Source organism: Scyliorhinus torazame, chromosome 8 (assembly GCF_047496885.1).
Source record: "Scyliorhinus torazame isolate Kashiwa2021f chromosome 8, sScyTor2.1, whole genome shotgun sequence".
NCBI lineage: Eukaryota > Metazoa > Chordata > Chondrichthyes > Carcharhiniformes > Scyliorhinidae > Scyliorhinus > Scyliorhinus torazame.
This window is the reverse complement of record NC_092714.1, coordinates 60,646,462-60,671,778: the sequence shown is the minus strand read 5'-3', so window position 1 is coordinate 60,671,778 and position 25,317 is coordinate 60,646,462. Positions and strand designations below refer to the sequence as shown.

At 42.6% G+C, this 25,317-nt stretch overlaps 2 protein-coding genes across 5 annotated transcripts in view; one reads left to right on the top strand and one right to left on the bottom strand.

The window, feature by feature from the left end:
- Positions 1 to 1,488: 1,488 nt before the first annotated feature.
- Positions 1,489 to 11,988, top strand: taf13 (TATA-box binding protein associated factor 13). The gene is made up of 4 exons (XM_072513703.1): positions 1,489 to 1,621; positions 8,025 to 8,103; positions 8,909 to 9,006; positions 11,487 to 11,988. The coding sequence occupies exons 1-4, from the start codon at positions 1,568 to 1,570 to the stop codon at positions 11,655 to 11,657; spliced, it is 402 nt and encodes a 133-aa protein (XP_072369804.1). The 5' UTR covers positions 1,489 to 1,567; the 3' UTR covers positions 11,658 to 11,988.
- Positions 9,529 to 25,317, bottom strand: part of popdc2 (popeye domain cAMP effector 2) — a 32,737-nt gene continuing 16,948 nt past the window's right edge. For 3 of the 4 annotated variants that reach the window (XR_011948656.1, XM_072513700.1, XM_072513701.1), the window contains exon 4: positions 22,758 to 23,895. Coding sequence is in view for 2 of the 4 variants with exons in the window: in XM_072513701.1 (XP_072369802.1) it covers positions 23,822 to 23,895 (74 nt within the window). In the remaining 2 variants the exon portion in view is untranslated. Of the gene's footprint in view, positions 9,870 to 22,757; positions 23,896 to 25,317 lie in introns of those variants that run through there. The other variant, XM_072513702.1, reaches the window with a different exon arrangement.

The window sequence follows — 25,317 nt, the reverse complement described above, 5'->3', positions numbered from 1 at the left end:
AAGTACTGGCAACTCTTGGATTATGTAATTGTTTGAGTCAAAAATAAGGAATGTGTGCCCTTATATCTATGTGGGGGATTGATGCCTTATGGTCAGATCATCAACTTGTTTGATCAGTGATGAACATCCACCTATTACCAAGACATTGCAAGGACAAAAGTCCGAAGAACATCAATGTGTCAGTTCTAAATCAGCCCGACTTAAGAGAAGATTTCAAAGTGCAATTCACAACCAGTCTGGAAAATCGTTATACATCCAATTCAATTCGAAGACAGTAGGATCAAATAAAGTCAGCCGTATGAGGCTACTGTGTCCAGACCATTGGATTCGAGCATCAATGGGATTGGTTCAATGAAAATGATGCTGAAATATGTGACCTGCAGGAACAAAAATGAGCAGCCTTCACTGCCTGGTAGAACAACCCAAGGTCACAAATCAAGAATGGGGCATTTCAACAGCTCAAGGCTGACACCTGAAGACAAATCCAAAGATAAAGGACATGTGATGGAAAGAGAAAGCCTGGGAGATCCAACAATATATTGACCGTCATGACATTCAAAGCTTTTCTGAAGGCACAGGACTATCAATAGGCCATGGTCAAATGGACAAAATCCCCTTCACTCACAGGATGGTGTTTCTCTTTAGGATGTCAATGCCATTCATCAATGCTGGAAGAACATTTTCAACAACTCTGCAGCTGGGAATCCAGTGGCAACTGATATTTTCAAGGCTATTCCCCCTTAACAGCACCGTGGGTGTACCTAAACTACATGGACTGCACCTGTTCAAGAAGGCAACTCATCACCACCTTCTCAAGGGCAATAAGGGATGGGTGGCACAGTAGCACATTGGTTAACAGTTGCTTCACAGCGCCAGGGTCCCTGGTTCGATTCCAGCTTGGGTCACTGTCTGTGCAGAATCTGAACGTTCTCCGTGTCTGCATGGGTTTCCTTTGGATACTCCAGTTTCCTCCCACAAGTCCCAAAAGACGTGCTTGTTCGGTGAATTTGACATTCTGAATACTCCTTCTGTGAACCCGACACAGGTGCCAGAGTGCGGTGACTAGGGGATTTTCACAGTAACTTAATTGCAGTGTTAATATAAACCTACTTGTGACAATAAAGGTTATTATTATTACAACCCACATCCTATGAATGAGTTTTTAAAAAAAGTATGCTGTGGTAGAATCCATGGGTGAACCACCAGAAGTGAGAGATTTGCAACAAGAAATCAAATGGATGAAAAACAACAAAGCCTTTGGCCCCAATATTATTCCAGCTGAGGTCTTCACAGTTGGTGGGCTTATGCTCATATCAGGACTCCATGTATACCTCCTACAGATTTGGGAGGAAAAAGATCTCCAGGGCCCAGCCTGACGTCAGCAATGTAACGACTGTAACTATTTTCAAGAAGGAAGCTAAATTATCCTGTGGCGAACAGCCTTCAAGAGGCCAGGCTGCCATTGCATACGGGGTTTGACAGCCGAACACGTGACGCCGGCGACGCAGCCGTCTCCCTGGAGATCCTCTCAACATTCCATCTCTGTCCGTTGCGTGACGTTTGATCAATGGACCGAGATCCGTCATCGAGGAAAATGGCCGATGAGGATGATGAGCAGGCGGTGAGTCCGGCTCCATTGTTTAACATTTTCAAAGCGCTCAGGGCGGTTATTGATCGCTGTCTCCTGACGCTGGTCACTCAGAGCAGCGGCGGGAATGAAGCACCCTGAAAACGGTCAAATTTAACTGGTGTTCATTTCCGCAGATACAGGTTGTTGTCCGAAGCCTTGTGAACGAAATAGCCAGAAATCAGGAGCTGTAATCAACCCTGCTTTTCTGTGACCAGTTTTAATGGGATGGGGTCGGGTCGCATTTGCCTTCACGAAGGAACCTGATGCCTTGAGGGGCGCCTCATTTTTATTTGTTTTGCGAATATGCATGTCATGGTGTGGAGATTTGGGGGTTACAGGGTGGGCAGAGAGAAGGAGGAGAGGAGGTTTTTTTTATTTTTCTGGGGTTGTGAGCGTCGCTGGCAAGGGTAATAGCTCTCATTCACCCCTAACTCTGCAATCTTCTATTGTGCATTATAATCCTCAACACGACATAATGTTCACAGTTTATTTTGTATCTATTCTCACATTCTGTGGTTTTTGGTCCTTTTTTTTCTAATTTTGAGCACAAGCGCTTATTTTTAAATTGACGTTACAATTTGCCTTTAATGATCCTTTGTATAATTTATCAGGACATTATACAAAACGATATTTTACAAATGCCACCTTATATTTGTACGTTTGAGTACAAGAGTAGTGAGGTCTTGTTTCAATTGTATAGGAGTTTGGTTAGACCACACCTGGAATACTGTGTGCAGTTTTGGTCCCCTTACTTGAGAGAGGATATTATTGCCATAGAGAGAGTGCAATAAAGGTTCACCACTCTTGTTCAAGGGATGGCGGTTCTGTCTTATGAAGAGAGTTTTGGCAAACGGTCTGTACTTTAGAACATAGAACATTACAGCGCAGTACAGGCCCTTCGGCCCTCGGTGTTGCACTGACCTGTGAAACCACTCTAAAGCCCATCTACACTATTCCCTTATCGTCCATATGTCTATCCAATGACCATTTGAATGCCCTTAGTGTTGGCGAGTCCACTACTGTTGCAGGCAGGGCATTCCACGCCCTTACTACTCTCTGAGTAAAGAACCTACCTCTGACATCTGTCATATCTATCTCCCCTCAATTTAAAGCTATGTCCCCTAGTGCTGGACATCACCATCCGAGGAAAAAGGCTCTCACTGTCCACCCTATCTAATCCTCTGATCATCTTGTATGCCTCAATTAAGTCACCTCTTAACCTTCTCTCTAACGAAAACACCCTCAAGTCCCTCAGCCTTTCCTCATAAGATCTTCCCTCCATACCAGGCAACATTCTGGTAAATCTCTTCTGCACCCTTTCCAATGCTTCAACATCCTTCCTATAATGCGGCGACCAGAATTGCACCCAATACTCCAAATGCGGCCGCACCAGAGTTTTGTACAGCTGCAACATGACCTCATGGCTCCGAAACTGAATCCCTCTACCAATAAAAGCTAACACACCGTACGCCTTCTTAACAACCCTCTCAATCTGGGTGGCAACTTTCAGGGATCTATGTACATGGACACCGAGATCTCTCTGCTCATCCACACTGCCAAGAATCTTACCATTAGCCCAGTACTCTGTCTTCCTGTTATTCCTTCCAAAATGAATCACCTCACACTTTTCTGCATTAAACTCCATTTGCCACCTCTCAGCCCGGCACTGCAGCTTATCTATGTCCCTCTGTAACTTGTAACATCCTTCCGCACTGTCCCCAACTCCACCGACTTTAGTGTCATCTGCAAATTTACTCGCCCATCCTTCTACGCCCTCCAGGCCATTTATAAAAATGACATAAAAATGGGGCAGCACGGTAGCATTGTGGATAGCACAATTGCTTCACAGCTCCACGGTCCCAGGTTCGATTCCGGCTTGGGTCACTGTCTGTGCGGAGTCAGTACATCCTCCCCGTGTGTGCGTGGGTTTCCTCCGGGTTCTCCGGTTTCCTCCCACAGTCCAAAGGTGTGCAGGTTAGGTGGATTGGCCATGATAAATTGCCCTTAGTGTGTCCAAAATTGCCCTTAGTATTGGGTGGGGTTGCTGGGTTCTGAGGATAGAGTGGGGGTGTTGACCTTGGGTAGGTTGCTCTTTCCAAGAGCCAGTGCAGACTCGATGGGCCGGGTGGCCTCCTTCTGCACTGTAAATTCTATGATAATCTATGACAAACAGCAGTGGGCCCAAAACAGATCCTTGTGGTACACCACTAGTAACTGGACTCCCGTCTGAACACTTCCCAATAACCACTAGCCTTTGTCTTCCAGCTAGCCAATTTCTGATCCAAGCTGCTAAATCTCCCTGAATCCCATGCCTCTGTATTTTCTGCAGTAGCCTACCATGGGGAACCTTAACAAATGCTTTACTGAAATCCATAGACACCACATCAACTGCTTTACCCTCATCCACCTGTTTGGTCACCTTATCAAAGAACTCAATAAGGTTTGTGAGGCACGACCTACCCTTCATAAAACTGTGTTGACTATCTCTAATCAAATTATTCCTTTCCAGATGATTATACATCCTATCTCTTATAAACCTTTCCAAGATTTTGCCCACAACAGAAGGCTCACTGGTCTATAGTTACTGGGGTTGTCTCTACTCCCCTTCTTGAACAAGGGGACAACATTTGCTATCCTCCAGTCTTCTGGCACTATTCCTGTAGACAAAGATGACTTAAAGATCAAAGCCAAAAGCTCAGCAATCTCCTCCCTAGCTTCCCAGAGAATCCTAGGATAAATCCCATCCGGCCCAGGGGACGTATCTATTTTCACACTTTCCAGAATTGCTAACCCCTCCTCCTTATGAACCTCAAGCCCTTCTAGTCTAGTAGCCTGAATCTCAGTATTCTCCTCGACAACATTGTCTTTTTCCTGTGTGAATACTGACGAAAAATATTCATTTAGCACCTCACCTATCTCCTTGGACTCCAAGCACAACTTCCCACAACTGTCCTTGACTGGCCCTACTCTTACCCTAGTCACTCTTTTATTCCTGACATATATCTGTAGAAAGCTTTAGGGTTATCCTTGATCCTACCTGCCAAAGACTCCTCATGTCCCCTCCTGGCTCTTCTTAGCTCACTCTTTAGGTCCTTCCGAGCTAACTTGTAACTCTCGAGCGCCCTAACTGAACCTTCATGTCTCATCTTTACATAAGCCTCCTTCTTCCTCTTGACAAGTGTTTCGACTGCCTTAGTAAACCACGGTTCCCTTGCTCGACCACTTCCTCCCTACCTGACAGGTACATACTTATCAAGGACACGCAGTAGCTGTTCCTTGAACAAGCTCCACATTTCCATTGTGCCCATCCCCTGCAGTTTTCCTCTCCATCCGATGCATCCTCAGTCTTGCCTCATCGCATCATAATTGCCTTTCCCCCAGATATAACTCTTGCCTTGCGGTATATACCTATCCCTTTCCATCACTAAAGTAAACGTAATCGAATTGTGGTCACTATCACCAAAATGCCCACCTACCTCCAAATCTAACACCTGTCCTGGTTCATCACCCAGTACCAAATCCAATATGGCCTCGCCTCTCGTTGGCCTTTCTACATACTGTGTCAGGAAACCCTCCTGCACACATTGGACAAAAACGGACCCATCTAAAGTACTCGAACTATAGCGTTTCCAGTCCCCCATAACAACTACCCTGTTGCTTTCGCTCCTATCCAGAATCATCTTTGCAATCCTGTCCTCTACATCTCTGGAACTTTTCGGAGGCCTATTGAAAACCCTTAACAGGATGACCTCTCCTTTCCTGTTTCTAACCTCAGCCCATACTACCTCAGTAGACGAGTCCTCATCAAACGTCCTTTCTGCCACCCTAATACTGTCCTTGACTAACAATGCTACCCCTCCCTTCTTTTACCACCTTCCCTGAGCTTACTGAAATATCTAAACCCCGGCACCTGCAACAACTATTCCTGTCCCTGCTCTATCCATGTCTCCGAAATGGCCACAACATCGAAGTCCCAGGTAGCAACCCATGCCGCAAGTTCACCCACCTTATTCCGGATGCTCCTGGCATTGAAGAAGACATGCTTTAAACCACCTTCCTGCCTGCCGGTACACTCCTGCAACTTTGAAACCTTACTCATGACCTCACTACTCTCAACCTCCTGTATACTGGAGCTACAATTCATGTTCTCAAGCCCCTGCTGAACTAGTTTAAACCCTCCCGAAGAGCATTAGCAAATTTCCCCCCCAGGATATTGGTACCCCTCTGGTCCAGATGTAGACCATCCCATTTGTAGAGGTCCCACCGACCCCAGAATGAGCCCCAATTATCCAGAAATCTGAAACCCTCCTGCACCATCCCTGTAGCCACGTGTTCAACTCCTCACTCTCCCTATTCCTCGTCTCGCTATCACGTGGCACGGGTAACAACCCAGAGATAATAACTCTGTTTGTCCTAGATCTAAGTTTCCACCCTAGCTCCCTGAATTCCTGCCTTACATCCCTATCCCTTTTCCTACCTATGTCGTTGGTACCTATGTGGACCACGATTTGGGGCTGCTCCTCCTCCCCCTTAAGGATCCCGAAAACATGATACGAGACATCACGCACCCTGGCACCTGGGAGGCAACACACCAAGCACGAGTCTCTCTCGTTCCCAAAGAATCTCCTATCTATCCCCCTAACTATGGAGTCTCCAATGACTAACGCTCTACTCCTCTCCCCCCTTCTCTTCTGAGCAACAGGGACAGACTCTGTGCCAGAGACCTGTACCCCATGGCTTACCCCTGGTAAGTCTTCCCCCCCCCCCCCCCCAAACAGTATCCAAAGCGGTCTACTTGTTACTAAGGGGAACGACCACATGGGATCCCTGTACTGACTGCTTCTTCCCAGCCCCTCTCACCGTCACCCATCTATCTTTGTTCTTCGGAGTAACTACATCTCTGAAGCTTCTATCTATGACCACCTCTGCCTCCTGAATGATCCGAAGTTCATCCAGCTCCAGTTCCCTAATGCGGTTTCTGAGGAGCTGGAAATGGGTGCACTTCCCACAGATGAAATCAGCAGGGACACTGACGGCGTCCCTCACTTCAAACATTCTGCAGGAGGAACATTGCTCTACCTTCAAGTTAGGGAGCTTTGAAGAATGAGAGGTGATCTCATTGAAACCTACAAAATACTTAAAGGAATCGACAGGGTAGAAGCAGGTAAGATGTTTCCCGTAGGCATAATTTAAAAATAAGGGGGATGCCACTTAGGACCGAGAGGAGGAGAAATTTCTTTACACAGAGGGTTGTGAATCTTTGGAATACTCTTCCTCAGAGAGCTATACAAGCTCAGTTGTGTATGTTTAAAGCAATGATCGAAAGATTTCTGATTAACAATAACACAAAGGGTTATGGGGATAGTGGATGTAAAAGGCATTGAAATGTCTAATCAGCCATGATCGTATTAAATGGCAGAGCAGGCTTGATGGACTGAATGGCCTATTCCTGTTCCAATGTTCCTATTTCACTACTCTATTGCTTGTCGAGAGAATTCATTGACACAATCAGGTCATTGGTATCATTGCTTGCACTGAGAGCAGTCAGGCCAGGAGGTTGACTGGTTTGTTTTGTTTTGATTTCTGGGTCTTAATTAAATGTGGGTATAGGGGAGGTGGCTCAGTCTTGATCATGTCAATTTTGCCATCACTCATAGTTAACGGTTACGTTGCTATGCTCTGAGAGGGATGGGGCTGTGCCTGGACACTGAACGTTGTGTTGGGTTTTCTATAGGCCTTGGTTGTTTAATATTTCCACATTTTCCCGAAAACAAATATCCTATACTGACCTATCACCACACAGTTTCATCCAAAAGGTGCACTGTACCTTTTGTGTTGCAACTCAGTAGGCAAGACTAATTAAAATTCTTCAAGTCAGGTAGGGTTAGACACGGCAGGCCGATGGCGCAGTGGTTAGCACTGCTGCCTCACTGGTTCGATCGTGGCCCTGGGTCACTGTCCATGTGGAGCTTGATCATTCTCCCCGTGCCTGCATGAGTGCTGCCCCCACTACCCAATAAGATGTGCAGGGAGGCTGGATAGGCCACGCTAAATTGCCCTTTATTGGAAAAAAAAAAGAATTGGGTACTCTAAATTTATTTTAAAAAAGGAAAATAAAAGTAAGCTTAGACAGTGGAGCATGTTGTTGGTGCGGAGGGACAGTTTTTGCAAACGTGGAAGAACTTAACCTAAATGTTAATTTCTGGCTGATAGGTACACATGCATACCTTGGTTGTCAATATTGTTAATTCTACCTGGGAGATCTTTTGATACATGCTATCACAAACCCAGCACTATACACTATAAAACAATATATTCTGGGAGGAAGATGTGTGAATAATGTATAATATATGATTATCAAAACAAAAAATAATAAAACTATTTTGCCTTGTAGTTTGATGAAGATGTGGAGGAGAGTGGAAGTGGTGCAGAGGGTGGTCAAGGCAGAAGAAAAAGATTGTTTTCTAAGGAATGTAAGTTATAATGCTGGTAAAATATTTAAGAATCAACAATGTATTACAAATCTAGTAAGATGTCTAAAACCCAAATCTAAAAGTTCATTTTTCTGCATAAAACAGTTAAAAGTTAAAATTACTACATTTAGACTCCATGTAACTCCTTCGGTTTTCACTATTTGATGGTACAGTATATGATTTTGGAGCAAAGTTTTGAATTGGCCATGAACAAGCAGAGTTTGTATTCATTAGCAAGATGGTGCTGCAATACTGATGCTATGCTGATGCTTTCTTTTTACTTTGATAATTAAATGACATTTATGGAAAATCTTCTTGCGAATTTTCTTTGTAGCTTGAGCCATTGAGAACTATCTGTAAAGGAAGATTTAAAAAAATAAAATCATGATTCCTATCAAAGTTTTGTACCTTTATCCATACAGTACCTCAAAGTAATGTTTCCCAGTTTTGCTTAAAAATGCATGCTTTTCAATTTAATCTTGTTTTTATTTTATTTTTAAATTAAGGGGCAATTTAGTGTGGCCAGTCCACCTACCCTGCACATCTTTGGGCTGTGGGGTGAGACCCACACACACACATGGGATTTAATGTTGTTTTTAATTGAGTTAAAAAAATAGAATAATATAATTTTATTCTTCGTTGGTGGTGGTCATACAACCAGGCAAAGATTAAGGGTCGTGCTTTCTTCTAGTAAGTGGTTGGTTCCAGTAGATGGGTGGAGGAGTCAGGTATCCTTGTTTGAAGTACATGGAATTACAATTAAGAGACAGGCTATTCTAATTCTTATTGTATTCTTTCCAAACAGTAAGATGTATGATGTATGGTTTTGGCGATGACCAGAATCCTTATACTGAATCAGTGGATATCCTGGAGGATCTTGTCATAGAATTTATTACAGAGATGGTGAGCTGAGCTTTGTTTTATCATAGTTGTATTCTGCTAACTAGGTACCAAGCTTTAAGTACCATACCCTGAGAGGGTGTCGGCGATCATGGGCTTCCGTATTAATTTTGCTCTGGAGGGATGAATCATCTTCGCTGGTAGTACATTCGCCCAGTTAGCGAGGCTCTTTTGAAAAAAAAATAGTTCTTTGTCAACCTCAATCTCTTTTACCATCGATCTTTCCCACTAGCATCAGACTTTCTAAATCAGGATTTCTTATTACCTGCCCAAGAAATTCCAACTGTCTCTTCCTGATCTTGGTAGTGCAATCTGTCCAAGATATTTTCATTATTTATCTCAAAAAAACAACTCTGCAGCTTCAATTCTCTGCATTGCTTCACTCATCGTTGAACACTCGCTTCTGTATGTAAAAATTGGTGTATGTAGCATTCCAGGATTCTCAACTTTGTTTTCATGGCTAATTTTGAGGATGAGTTGCAGGGTATAAATTTAATAGGGTATTGTAATAAAAGGCTGGGGTCCTTAGAGTTATGACAGCATTTATTAACAAATTCATAACACAACATGTTTTGCTCAGTTCAAGCCAAGCAAAGCTTTGAAAACAATTGTTTGAAATACTTAAAATAACTTTTATTTATTCAGAACGTTCCTACTTTTCGAAGGTTCCAAAGTACTTCACATACAATGAATTACATTTTAAGTACATCCACCATTGTTAGCTCGGTGAACCCAGCAGCCATTTTGTATACAAAGTATTTTACAAATAACAACAAACTGGATGATCTGATTATCTGTTTTAGATGGTATTGGTTGGAGAGGAATGTGTGCCAGATTTCTGGAACCTTTAACATTGGTTTTATCCACTGTAACAGAAAGACAGGGCATCAGTTAGATGTCTTAGCCAAAGGGTCACAGCAATGATGGAATATACCTTCAATACTGCACTGGTTTCTACCTAGAATATGTCCAAAAATTCTGGAGTTGGTTGGGGGCGAAGATTAAAGCTGTGCAATGCAAGCACAAAATGCAGTATTCAGCCTCCTGGGAATTTCAGTTAACGTGTGCAATTTAGTGGCCAGCAGAAATAAAAACAGAAAATGCTGGAAACACTGCTGGAACATCTGTGGAGCGAGAAACAGAATTAATGTTTCAGGTCAATGATGATGCTGCCTGACCTGTTGAGTATTTTCAGCATTTTCTGTTTTTATTTGATTTCTAGTATTTGCAGTATTTCGCTTTTGTGCAAGCAGATTTGGACCCCACAGCGCAAAGCTGACAATTGCAAAATCCGTGCTAATTAGCCTCGTTTAGCAAAGTCATGAGCAAAGTATTGTTGGCATAGAAAATGAAAATATTTATGGTATACAATAAGAGTACTACCCTGTATATCATTCTGAGATTAATGGTAATGAACCTTGTTGGAGCAGAGTAGAAGAATCTTCATTCTGGACCTGTGCTTGTTATTAACAATGTTACACAATCTGTTTTGCTTAAGTGGAAAATGATTGCACTACAAATATTAATTATTCAGTTACTATGAAGTTTACAAAAGCAGAAAAGTCTATACTCCAAAGTTACTCTGTCCCCAGTAGTATCTGTGATTGGGACACTTCATATTTCATAGCAATTTGCTGTGGCATAGAAAACACTTATTTGTAAAAGGAAGTCACCATAGCCCCCAAGGGCCATAGGCACCTGTCCCCTTTTGAGAGAGAGCTGACTGATGGAGATTTATCCTGAGGGTCATCACACCTCAGGCAAGGAGCAAGGTTGGGATGGCAGGGCCTTCATGGATAACCTCAGGCAATATGGGAATTGAACTGTGCTGTTGGCGTCATTCTGCATCACAAACCAGCCGTGTAGCCAACTAAGCTAACTCGCCCCCAGAAATATATTATTTAGGGACGAGCAGACATACCAATAAACAATATAATTGAATAGATCGTCTTCTGGATCTGGTGGAAATTGCCCATAAAATTCAGGCGATCTAAACTATATCGAATTTACAACAGGAGACCATTTTTTGCTCATTGTGCTCATGCTGACTATTTGAAAGAGCTATCCGGTTAGACCCATAATCCTAGTGTTTCCCTGTACCCCTGCCGAGTGGAGGCTCAAACTTGTGTTTGAAGGTTGTCAACTAGTGAAAATTCTTCTTTAAGTGGCGATGGCCATTTAGTTATGATAAGTTTGAAAGCATCAGTTGAACAAACTAAAAATTATGTTTTTGTTTTTACTGTATTAAGCTTTCCAGTGACAGATTATTTGGAATTTATCCTTCATCTGAGCAGAAATTACTGCTTATTTATGACAAATTTCATGTTGAATAACGTATCATTATTATTACCTTCATTAGTCCTAATATCTTGGCACTGCTAATTTTTGTACAATTGAATGAATGCGAAATAGAAGTATATTCTTTGGGATATTTTTTATTTTGTACATAAAATTGTGACATTTGCAATTCTGCCTTTATGTAGACTCACAAGGCCATGTCAATAGGACGTCAGGGCCGGGTTCAAGTAGAAGATATTGTCTTTCTTATCCGTAAAGATCCTCGGAAGTTTGCAAGGGTAAAGGACCTGTTGACAATGAATGAAGAATTGAAACGTGCCAGGAAGGCTTTTGATGAAGCTAATTATGGCTCCTAGTTCTCAGATGGGAGTATATAATGGAACAAATGGTAACTCAGCATTGCCGGACTTTGGAACATGTATTAGAGGCACAAACTTTCACTCCAGCCCTGACCACAGACATCACAATATGGACTGTTGCGAGAGAGTCTGGCTCTGGCCTGAGAAATCTGATGATTTGTCGACTCTTTCATTTCATCAATGTAAATAATGTTGGCTAAACAATAGAATGGAACTTTTTTATAGTTTGTCTTTAAAAGATGATTGTACAAATAATTAGTGTATATGAGCAGTCTGTAACTTGGCCAGTTCTGTAATAAATATTAAAAGTGATGACTGTTCAAAAAAATGTTAAGTGCTTTGGTTAATAATTTTTCATATACGTTCTTGGATTTTCAATCTAAATCTGCACAACATGTTGCCATATTTTTGTCATACTTTATTCCATATGAGCTGACCAGGTTCCGAAAAAATGCAAAAAAAAAACAACTTTCTGTTCTTTTTTAAGTTGTAATTAACACTGCAACAGCACATTCCCCCTGTGTCTGCAAGGTCTCACTCCCACAACCCAAAAAAGATGTGCAGGGTAGGTGAATTGGCTGTGCTAAATTACTCAATTGAAAAAATAAGAATTGGGTACTCTTTTTATATATAAACAAATTATTAACTCTGCAACTAAGCATTTCTAATAGCCAAAATAACAGTTTACATTTTTTTAAATTAAGAACATAAAATCATGCCATTATGACATGTTAAATTTATCCACTAACTGGGGCAATATCTTGGCCAATCAGTCAACCTGCCTTGTTTGAATTTAAACAAAAGCTTGGCAGCTAACTGTTCACTGTGCATTTGGCAGCTTCTCTACCGATCAGATGCCACTTGCCAACCAATCAGCGCTCTTTTCTCATGCAGTATAAATTATTATTCACTTTACTATTGGCCTGATAAGTGCAAGATGAAAGCTTTGACAACATGTCTCTTTTTCAGCAATGCTCCAGTTTAGTACCACCAACAACTGTTATTGCTTACAGCTGTGGTACAAAAGAATGCCGATGTATCAGCTAACCCACATTCAGACTGTATTTATAATATCATGATTTAGGTTTGAAGCAACTGTTCAGCTTGATAAGTATGCTAGGTGCAACTTGTGTTAATTATGGGGAGTTTACAATGTAGTGTTGTACAATGCATCTGTATTTCACTTTAATGTAGTAAAACAACCCTCGGTGCTTCACGGAAGCATGGTCAAAATAAATGAGCTACCTAAGAAACTTGTGCCGTGACCAAAAGCTTGGTAAGATATTGTTTTTAAGGAGTGTCTTAAAGTAGGAAAAAGAGGTTTATGAAAGGAATTCTAGAGTTCAGAATCCTGGGAAATGAATGCATGGTGCTGCTGGAATAATTACAAATGTTCAGGAGTCAGGAATGCAGATATACTGGAGGGTGCAGGCAATTACAGAGATATGGACGGGTAAGAAGAATTTTAAAAACAGGATGAAAAATTTAAAATTGAGACTTTGCTTAATCAAAGGACAGTATAGATCAGCAAACACAAAGGTTATGGGTGAACAAGACTTAATGCAGTTTAGGACATGGACAGCAGAGTTTTGGATTATCCCAAATTTGCAGAAGGTAGAACTTGGGTAACCTACCAGGGGTGTCTTGGAATAGTCAAGTCTACAGGTAAAAAATAAACAGTTGAGATTTCAGCAGCAGATGAGCTGAGATGAAGGCAGAGTTGATGAACGTCACAGAGGTGGAATTAGAAGATCTTGGTGACGGCATCGGTATGTGACCAGAATCTCATCTTAGGATCGATTATAACCGCAAGGTTGTGAACACTTAGTTTCTAGCGAGAGCAATAGAGTCCGTGACTAAGGAATAATAATCTTTATTATTGTCACAAGTAGGCTTACATTAACACCGCAATGAAGTTACTGTGAACATCCCCTGTTCGGGTACACAGAGGGAGAATTCAGAATGTCCAATTCACGTAACAAGCATGTCTTTCGGGACTTGTGGGAGGAAACCCACGCAGACACAGGGAGAATGTGCAGACTGCACAGAGAGTGACCCACGAGGGAATCGAACCTTGGACCCTGGTGCTGTGAAGCAACAGTGCTATCCACTGTGCTACCATGCCGCCCCTTGTAGTGACCAAAGATGATGGGTGCGATCTAATGGCCACACTGCGCCGCAGCTTTCCGGGATCTACCCAGCTCGTGGGATCCACAATCTCGCGTAAAATGTTGTGATGTAAATCCCGTATATTGTGGGCAGGATCAATTTGGCAAATCTGCATATTAGAACGAGACAGCTAGTCTCACTCTAATGTGCAGATTCCCAAGGTACCCGAGACTGGGATTTATCCCCTTTGCCTCAGAAACCTCGGGCAAGCTCTGTTTGGTACTTGTCTCACAAATGAGGACCAGATGGAATGGCACTCGTGGGGTCTCCCAGAAGATCGGAGAACCCCAGCTGTATGCCCTTTGGGCAGGGTGATGCTCGGCAGTGCTGGTGTCACTAGGCACCTTGGCACTGCTAGCCTGGCATTCTGGCACTGCCACCTGGATGCCCAGGTGGTATTGAGAGCTGGCATAGGCACTGCAGGCTGCCAAGTTGGGGTCACTTCAGGCCGCCATTTAAAAATGGATCCTGATCTCTCGCTGCACTGGGGAGTTCTGGTGAGTGGTGTATAGTGTACAGTTTATGTGAGACCTTGGCTGCACGTTCCCCACTGAGGCCACTTTATACAACGTGAGTCATGCCCACTATGGGACTTCGTTCCCAAATAGTTGAATCGTGCCACAGGCTTTGGTCTTCTCGACATTTAATTGAAGGACATTTCTGTTCATTCAGAACTGGAGTTGGACAAGTAGTCTTCTGCGGTTCTTATGCTCAGTCTGACAAATGAGAGATAGTGGTGAGAGAACTGGACGTCATCAGCACTTGTGAAAACTTCTGTAGCATTTCCAGATGATATCACTGAGATGTAGCATGTAGATAACAAATGGGATAAAGGATAGATCCTTGGGGCATTTAGAGTCAAATGTGGGAAGAGAAGCCATTGCAAATGATTCTCTTGATATGATTGGATAGATAAGAATGGAACCACTAAGTGTTACCAGTGGTAGGGAAGCCTTTGAAAGCTAGGTTTTGTGGACCATATCAGATTGAAAGGAAATTAAGTGTGGTGTTTTTACCACATAATTCACCTGATAGAAGGAAGACTCACCGAGTGTGTCATGTGAATATGCTTAAAAGCTACTTTGAAAGGGAAGGAGAGAAAAAGGAGGCTTTAATGATTCTAACTCAAAGTGATGAACCAAATCCAGATGACTGTGAATTTGACATACCTCAAATTAAATTGGAAAATGACGATGTTCTTAAAAATTGGGATGAATTGTTAAGTTACCTTCCAGAGGAAATACAAACTGACCTGAAAGAATTATTGATATCACATGGGCAAGTTTGTAGAGATAAATTGGGAAGTACTAAAATGGCTATACATGATGTAGATGTGGGAAATGCTGTTCCTACCAAACAACATGCATATAGACTTAACCCGTTAAAATTGGCACAGGTTAACAGAGAGATTGAGAGTATGCTTAAAAATGGCATAATTGAAGTGGGTTGCAGCCAATGGAGCTCACCCATAGTGATAGTACCTAAACCAGACGGTACCCAACGGTTGTGTGTGGACTATCGAAAGGTTAATGCAGTTACAAGAACGGACTCTTACCCTGTCCCACGTTTGAAGGATTGCATTGAGAAAGTGGGACAATCTGCTTTTATTTCCAACTTCCAGACATGGAAAGAACATTTTAAACATCGTATGGAGTTCTTTGATCAACTTCAGGAGGCGGGTTTGGTGATGAACCTAGCCAAAAATGAATTTGGAGAAGCCCGAATCACTTTCCTTGAGGAGTTTCCGATACCCTCAAGACGAAGGGAAATAATGTGATTTCTTAGCATGAATGGCTTTGATCGAACAGTTGTGCAAAAGTTTTGTGGCGTGATTACTCCACTGATGGAATTGCTTAAGAAACGTAAAAACTTTCAATGGACAGCGGACTTTCAACAGGCATTTGACTGCCTGAAAGCTGTGATCACCAATGTTCCTGTATTGGAGAATTGCAAGGGACTCTGGTCAGATTGAACTAAATTATCTGATTCCGAAGAGAAATGCCGAGGAGTCGAGGAATGGATGGATCGTGCAGAGACTTTGTTCAAAGAGACTGTCAATCGAGAAGGATTTCGGTTGGAGGAAGAAGAACAAAGAAAAATGGACTATATTATTATACCTGTTTGCATATGTTGTTTTTTTTTTGAAAAAATGAAAATGTATATTTACTGTGTGCATTTCTTAATTGATGGTGCAAACGTGAAAAATGAAACTATCTTGAAGTTGATGGGTTTTTTTTTTGGGGGGGAGGTGTCATGTGAGAGTGCCTTTAAGAACTGGATGTTTAAGCAATGTACCTTTAAGAAAACAGTGATGACATAGGGTGGGTGGAGCTCCGCTCAGTTCAACCATTTTGCAGTTTGGTTTTTGCAGGTTTTTAGTTTCAGTTTTGAAAAAGAGCTGGTGTGTGTCTGTGTGTTTCCAAAGAGCTGCAGTTAGTTTGAAAAGAGCTTGTGAGTGTCTGTGTTTTGCAGTGATCTGGATTTGCTGTGATGTCTGCCATAAAAGACCAGCTCTGGATCATTTGGCTGATTTAAAGTAAAGCCTTTAACCTGATGTGATTTTGTTTAAAGGTGTTAAGTCTCTTGGAAGTTTGAAGGAACATTTTAAGGAATTATTTACTGTTTTCTGAGTTATCTTTGAAGTAAGGGGTGTTAAGAGATCCAATGTTTATTTAAGATGTTAAGTTGAGTTCATGGAATAAACAGTGTTTTGTGTTTAAAAACCCACGTGTCCATAATTGTAATCCCATTCCTAGGGAAAAAGCCGTGTGCTAGGAAAAGCAACAATTACATTAAAGGGAGAGGTTGGTTGAACTCCATGATACATTTTGGGGTTCTGAAAACACCTCGCTCATAACAGAAGTGTCCTAAGTCCAACCATCTTCAGATGCTTTATCAATGATGTTTCTTTCATCATAAGGTCGGAAATGCAGACGTGCGCTGTGACTGCATAATGTTCAGCAACACACGTGACTCCTCAGATCCTGAAGCAGTCCTTGTCCAAATGCAGCAAGACCTGGACAATATCCAGGCAAGCAACAATCACGCCACACAAATGCCAGGCAATGACCATCTCAAGCAAGAGAATCTAACTATTGTCTCTTGACATTCATTACAGCATTACCATCGCTGAATCCCCCACTAGCAACATCCTGGGGGTTACCATTGACCAGAAACTGAACTGGACTAGCCATATAAATAATGTGGCTACAAGAGCAGGTCAGAGACTAGAGATCCTGGGCGTGATTCTCCACTCCCACGCCGGTTGGGAGAATCGCCTGGGCCGCCAAAATTTCCGGGGACGCCGGTCCGACGCCCTCCCGCGATTCTCCCAAGTGGCGGGAACGGCCCGGTCGAGTTTCGCGGGTCGCAGGCCAGAGAATCGCCGGAGACACCCAAAATGGGGATTCTCCGGCACCCCTGCTATTCTGAGGCCTGGATGGGCCGAGCGGCCAGGCCAAAACGGCGGGTTCCCCCCGGCGCCGTCCACACCTGGTCGCTGCAGTCGTGGGCAGTGCGTGAACGCTGGGGGGGCGGCCTGTGGGGGGGGGCGACGGGGGATCCTGCACCGGGCTTCACCTGGAATGTGGGGTGGCCCGCGATCGGTGCCCACCGATCGTCGGGCTGTCCTCTCTGAAGGAGGACCTTCTTCCTTCCGCGGCCCCGCAAGATCCGTTCCCCATCTTCTTGCGGGGCGGATTTAGAGAGGACGACAACAACGCATGCGCGGGTTGGCGCTGGCCAACCCACTCATGCGCGGATGACGCCCGTTATGCGGCGCCGGCCGCGTCATCTATTCGGCGCCGCTTTTACGCGGGTGAGAAGGCCTGGCGCGTGTAGATGACGCGGCCCCGATCCTGGCCCATTGTCAGGGCCTGAATCGGTCGGGACCGGGGCCGTTCCGCGCCGTCGTGAACCTTGACGGCGTTCACGCCAGCGCGGCCACTTCGGCGTGGGAGTGGAGAATCCTGCCCCCTGTACCTCACCTAACTCACCAAAGCCTGTCCCATCATCTGCAAATCAGGAGTGTGATGGACTACTCTCCATTTGCCTAGATGAGTGCAGCTCCAGCAACACTCAAGATGCTTGACACCATCAAAGAAGAAGCCGCTTGATTGCTAACCCTTCCACAAATATTCATTCTCTCCACAGCCGATGCACAATGGCAACAATGTGTACCATCTACAAGAAGCATTGCTTGGGCTCCCTAAGCTCCTTAGACAATACCTTCCAAAACCACAACCACTACCATCTAGAACAACAAGGCCAGCAGACACATGGGTATATTACCTAGAAGTTGCCCCCCAAATCACACTGACTTTGAAATATAGCACCTTTCCTTCACTGTCGCTGGCTCAAAATTTTGGAACACCCTTCCTAACAACGCTGAGGACATATCTATACCACAAGACTGTAGCACTTCAGGAAGGCACTTCACCACCACCTTCTCAAGGACAATTAGGGATTGGCAATAAATGTTGGCCGAGCCAGCAACGCCCCATCCCATAAATTAATCAAAAAATATTTTGGTACTGTGTCAGGGATTTAACCTGATTAGAGGGATTCAAAGATGGAGTTATGGATTTTGGAGGTGACAGCATGTTTAAGGACTTTGGAGAGGAAAGGGAGGTTGGAGATGAGGAGGCCATTTTAGTTGATGTTGTAAAAAATTCTCTATCTGCAGGTATTTTCCTTCTTCCCTTTAAATTTGCTGTCAACTCGCATCTCAAAAATAACCAAAACTTGACCACATCGTGCTTACAAGCAACTGTCCTATCACCAATCTCTCTTTTCTCTCCAAAGTCTTTAAATGCGTTGCCTTCCAAATCTGTCTCCAATTTTCATAGAGCTCCATGTTTGAATTCCTCCAATCAGGTTTCCATCCCTGCCGCAGCACTGAAGCTGTTGATAAAGTCCTTTGCCTCCTCCGGCCAATCAAAATAGAACTCTTGGTTCTGGTATGTGACCCACAGACGATCAGGGTACTGAACCCCAAACAACACCCCCTTGTAGAGAACAGCCTTCATCCGATTGTAACTGGCCCTCCGCTTGGCCAGCTCTGCTTCCAGGTCCTGATAAATACTCAACTCGTTCTCCTCCAAGGTGCACTTCTTTGTTTGCCTTGCCCACCTCCTTGTCACAAAAATGATGCAGCCTCACCACCATTGCCCTTGGTGGTTCCCCCCACTTGTGGCCGCCTCCTCAGCACCCTGTACGCTCGATCCACCATGGGAGAACAGTCAAAGACCCATCAGCTTCACCAACCTGTTCGCCACATTCTTGACTGCCTGCACTCCTTCAATACCATCAGGCATCCCCGTGATCTGGAGATTTTGTTTCCTGGAGCGGTTTTCAAGATCTTCCAACTTCCACCTCAGCCTTTTTTGGCTGCTCGTCACCATCCCCATCTTGGCCTCCAGCAAGTTTAATTGATCCTTGTGCTCCCTCATTGACTCCTCCATCTTCTGGATTACCAGGCTCTGTGCCTTCTGGCCCTGCTCCATACGCTCAATAGCCACTCTAAGCGGCTGCACCACCTTTGGCAGATCCTCTTGAGGCCTCCTTTCTTTGCTGCTGGAATATTGTTGTTGAGAAAGTTCACCAGCTGCTCCGTAGACCAGTGGGCGGGCAGTGCTGCCCACCACTCTCTACCATCCTTTCCTGTGTCGCACCTCTATTAATCGCTCAGTCAGGCTGCTACCTCTTGCTCGTTACATTCCCCATCCAGTAAGCCATACCAGTCCCACCAGTGGAGTGTTATATTCCCCTAGTGCTCATACCTTTTGCCATTAAACACCCTTCAGATCGGATGGGGAAGGGTCAAAAAATTCCACCGTGGGCGGGAGCCACCAAATAAGCGACCACTCACTCCATGGCCGCCTCCGAAAGTCTCCATTCATGGCATTACTAAGACCGCAGATTTTCACCTAGATAACATTGCCTGATTTGACCCTGTCTCAGCTCATCTGTTGCTGAAATCCTTAGTCATAGAATCATTGAATCTACAGTGCAGAAGGCGGCCATTCGGCCCATCGAGTCTGCACTGGCTCTTGGAAAGAGCACCCTTCTTAAGCCCACGCCTCCACCCTATACCTGAAACCCAATAACCCCACCTAACCTTTTTGGACACTAAGGGCAATTTATCATGGCCAATCCACCTAACCTGCGCATCTTTGGACTGTGGGAGGAAACCGGAGCACCCGGAGAAAACCCACACACACAGGGAGAACGTACAGACTCCGCAGAGACAGTGACCCAAGACGGAAATTGAACCTGGGACCCTGGAGCTGTGAAGTAACTGTGCTAACCACTGTGCTACCGTGCTGCTTTCATTATCTCTAGGTTTGTTTATTTCAATACATTCGTCGTTGGTTTCCCACATTCCACTCTCAAACTTGAGGTAATCCAAAAAACTATGTTTCCTATGCATTTATTTACAGCAAGTCCCATTTTCCTATCACCCTGGGCTCGCTGACCTAGATTGGCTCCTAGTCAAGCAATGTCTTGGTTTTAAAATTCTCATCTTTGTTTTCAAATCCCACCATGGCCTCAGCCCTCTCTGTAATCTCATTCAGCCCCATAGCCCTCTTAGCTTTCTGCACTCCTCTAATTCTGGCCTTTGTGCATCCCCAATTTCAATTGCTTCAGTATTTGTCGCTATGCCTTCAGTTGTGTAGGCCCCAAGTTCTAGAATTCCCTCCCTAAATCCCTCCGCCCCTCGTACTCAATTTCATGATTTAAGAGACTTCTTAAAATCTCTCTCTTTGATAGAGCTTTTGGTCATCTGAGTTAATATTTCTTTATCTCAGTGTCATACTTTGTTTTGTAATGTGTCTTGGATATTTCATTATGTTACATTTTATAAATATAGGTTGCTGTTGCTCGGTACAGATGTTGAGGGAGGAAAGCAGTGAAATTCTCCTGATGAGAACATTTTTATCACAATTGATGAGTTGTAAAATTTAGGTTTTTAAATGAGGAGTAAAAGGGATGGAACAAGGTGAGATGCTCAAAGGAGGAGAATGTGCCAGAGGAGGAGGAAGAGAGACCAAGGTGTGATTTGGTGGTAACTGCTACACCACCACTGCAACAATTTTGAGAGATACAACCGGTTGGGGAGGCTTCACTTGGGGGAGGTGGGGGGGGATGCCAAGACCCCTCAGCTAGGTTTCCCTTAAGGTCAACATATCATGCAATCATCCACAATGAGGTTATGGATAGCACAAGTGAATGGACATTCTGGGGGAAGGTGCAGCAAAGGGCAGTGATAGCTAATCCCCTGGCAGTATCTACAGGGTCAGGAGGGAGGGGTGAGTTAAATAGGGAGGCATTGGCAGGGGAAGATGTTGGGCGAGAAGGTTGGTAGAGAGTAGGATGGGGCTTTTGGAGTTTCTGTTTGTGAGGAGGCAGTGATAAGTGCCTCAATAGGCCCTTCAAAGGATGGCAAGAGAGAGACAGAGGGAAGCTGTGGCTTATCTCAAAAGGAGTCATGCTTGGGATAGTGGCGGGAGACTTAAGAGGTTTGAGGATTGGGGTGGAATTTGAAAGGGCAGAGAACCCTCAAGAGTGTAGAAATAATAGAGGCAGGACTACAGAAGAGAGGAGTCTTGGAGAGGTAAAGAAAAGCATTTTTAAAAACAACTTATGTGGAAATAGAAGTGATGGGCTTGGATCCAGAGCAGGGGCCAAGATACACATGTAAATAGTCGCAGGGAAAGCTCAAGTTACATAGGCTTCAATACACAGCAATTATTAGGATAAGTATATCCCGGTAGTAAGTCAGGAATAGAAAGGAGAAAATAAGCAGGCATTCATAGTTAAAGTCAGAGGTCCCATGGTGGGATGTTAGGATGCTGGATCAGACCCCCAAATTTATTAGGATACCGGACGAGCACCCAAAACAATATTTTTTAATTTGTAAAACTGTGAGGAAAGGACTTCAGCCCAGGAGTGATGTCTCTGACAATAGGTATCTTTTATGTTAAAACAAACTTTAATTTAAACACATAATTCACCACATGAACATCAAAGAATAGCTTTACTATTATCAGTTAAACAGTTATTAAACAAAAGGAAAATTTGAACTTCCCATCTTTCCCTGCTACTAACTCCAATTAAACAACATGGTACAGTTTAAATGCCACTTATAAATACAGTTAACAAAACAGGGTATTGCTTAGCCATGTAGAAACCTTTGGAGAGAGTTCCTTTCAAAAGCAGATCCAGAATACTTCTGTCTTGTCAGAGTCAAATCCTGTGGCAAACTGCTGGTCAACTTAAAATATTCTAGTAGACTGCCAAACTGGGCAAATATTCTAGTAGACTACCAAACTAGGGGCAAACTTGGCTCCTCCCATTAATTACATCATCCCACTAAGTTCCATGATCTGCTTAGTTAGGACAAAACACCACACCCCCATAAATTATCTACACTCCAGGGAAACTCCAGAAATCAAAACACAATTCCATTAGCTCTTTATCAGTAACAAAGTAAGTGATTAAAATCAATAATTACCTCACTCTTTTATGACTTCTTAATCACCGCTTTCGCAGATGTACAGTTTGGGTACCTTAACCTGGGTTCTTTAATAATATTACTGCAACAAATATATACCTCAACCCAGGCTTTTAAAAACATTACTGCAACAGATATAAAATACAATATATAACAATTTATACATACATGACAGGGATAAAATTATTTCTGAGGTTTTTTACCATTATAATTACTTTAATACCAATACTACCTGCATGTTGTTAATGAATTCAGGTTTGAACATTTATCTTGATGTCAGTGTTTCATTGCAATTAAATTGCTTTGTCACTTGAGTGAAATAGAAAATTATATATGAGCGTACATATTTAGCACATGTAGGTGCTTATTCTGTTTATTAATCCATATTTCAATTTAATAACGACAGCTTTGAGTTCTAGGAATGATGTCTTTATTTGAAATCAGTATTGTTGCTCAATTCAGATTAGCTCCAAAGAAATACAATATTAACTTATGCAGATGACTTCCAACATTGCACAAACTGTCAAACCTGTACTAATTTAACTTTTGCAGAATTATTATATCTATTAAAATAAAATATTCTAAAGACATTATTATATTGGATGATTACCAGGATGATAGAAGGCAAGCTAGATGGTCTTCTTACATCTAACAATTCCTATGTTCCTAATGACTTATTTTTGGCAATAATGCAGTGCCATACTTAATTCATGGCACAGTCACACCTTATCATATAATTTACAGTGCAGAAGGAGGCCATTCGGCCCATCGAGTCTGCACCGGCTCTTGGAAAGAGCACCCTACCCAAGCCCACACCTCTACCCTCTCCCCATAACCCAGTAACCCCACCCAATACTAAGGGCAATTTTGGACACTAATTTAGCATGGCCAATCCACCTAACCTGCACATCTTTGGACACCTTGTTACAATGTAACCTTTCATTTCTACCCTTCTTTCTTACTAGTGAAACAAATTTCTTTCTGTTTTTCTCTGGAGTACCATGTTGCTTACAGAAGCATAGAATCATAGAAAAGTTACAGCACAGGAAGCCATTCGGGCCATCTTGTCCATGCCAGCCCGAGGTCACCCAGGTGCCCTTTCTAATCTCACTTTTTGACAATTTGCGATCACCTTTTCATACAATATTGCACTATTAATGATTTTTATTTACTTTGTCTCAAATGATTAATAAAAGTTAATAAATTTGTGATTCAATGGTGACATGCTCATTCATACTTGTTCTATTAACCCTACAAATACTGTAAGCCACTGTACTGGTGATGATGAATCATATCAACCTGCTGGTAATACAGAGATTATTTATTTTGGAAAGCAGAGAAGCCACATTGGAATAATATGTAGGAGCGTGTTACTAAACAAGACTATTTTTTGTTCAATTTTTTGGTATTCATTGGAAGTTTAAATAGTACTTGTTTTCTGTTTCCCCATGCTGCATTCTTTTTCCAGTAGTGGTACTCAGAGTTCTGGTGTCTGAGTGGGAGCCAATGGGGCATACTCCTTACGAATGCCACTCCGAAAATTGTTTACATCTGCAGAAAAGAACACAGTAGAAATGTATTCAATTAAAATAGGACAAGAGTAAGTTGATATACATGTTCACACAAGTTTCTATGGAGAGAAAGTACCTTTTTATCTGTTTCCCAACTGATAAAACCTCTGGGCAAAGGCGACATTTCTGAAGAAAAGACTAACGCAACCAAGTTACTCTATGAGAATCAAACTGAGCTGAAATTTCTGGCACTGTATTTTGTTATATTATATTTTTTACATCAGTAACTTACTTTCATCTGAATAGGAATAATGACATGTTTAAAATGACCTGAAGTAAATTATGTCTAACTATTTTTACTGCAAGCACAGGAGAGGTTGTTACAGGATTTGAAGTTTACATTACTAACATATACCATGTTGATAGATATATTATTTTTAACCTCAGCATTTTGTTGCGTTTTGTAGTACAATGACAGTACCTTCCACGGATTATTGTTACCCCTAAGTTAATGATAAACATTAGTCATCATGTTATAAACATTCCTTCCCAGTTTCAGAAATCCATATAATGAAGAACCACCTTGCATTATTGTTGTGAGAGAAACAAGTGTTCCAATTGTGATATTCAGGGAGAACAAGAAAGACAGATGTGGAACTTAGTAGAAACAAAAGGTGACCATACACATGCAGCAACAGTTCCAGACAAATGTGTAATGGTGTGCAACACAGGACTATTACACTGGTCCTGGCCTTAGATCAGTGAGTGGTGTTCTGAGAAAATACATATTAGAATTTTGAAAATGTATTTTGGCTGTCTGATCCTGTAATATCACAGAGAGAATATAAATTACATCCTACCACTAGCAATAGCTCTTTTCATTGTGCACGTCTATGCAACCACATATATTTTAAACATTCTAACTGATGCTGTTCTACATATAATGAAGCAAATAAAAACAGAATATGTAAAATATAAGATGTTCTTTAAGGGTTATATTTAGTGTGAGACCACTTTCATTAGTGTATTTCTCCCTTCTCCATATGGGGAACCCACCCCCCCCCCCCCCCCCCCCAATTACTGGCGCAACTAGATGTAAATCCACATTCTTGTAAACATATGGATTAAAATTTGATAATTTAGTATGATGTAAGCTTACACCCGCAGTAAACACAGAACTAGTGTTATTTATCAATAAGAAATGCTGTACTTAACTGTACAGTAACATGTACAGTATCACATCAGATCAATCACAAAAGCTTCACTATGAACATTATCTGCACAGGCTCCACATTATCTAAATAGAATTTACCTTACCAATATCTAGATCAAACCTGGAATTTTCTTTCATGTATAATAGACTGAGCTACAATAAAAAATTGAAGGACCAGAGTTGAACCCAATTCTATCTATCATCAGTTTAGTGTAGTAATAACGAGGAACTCTCTTACTGATATTAAAT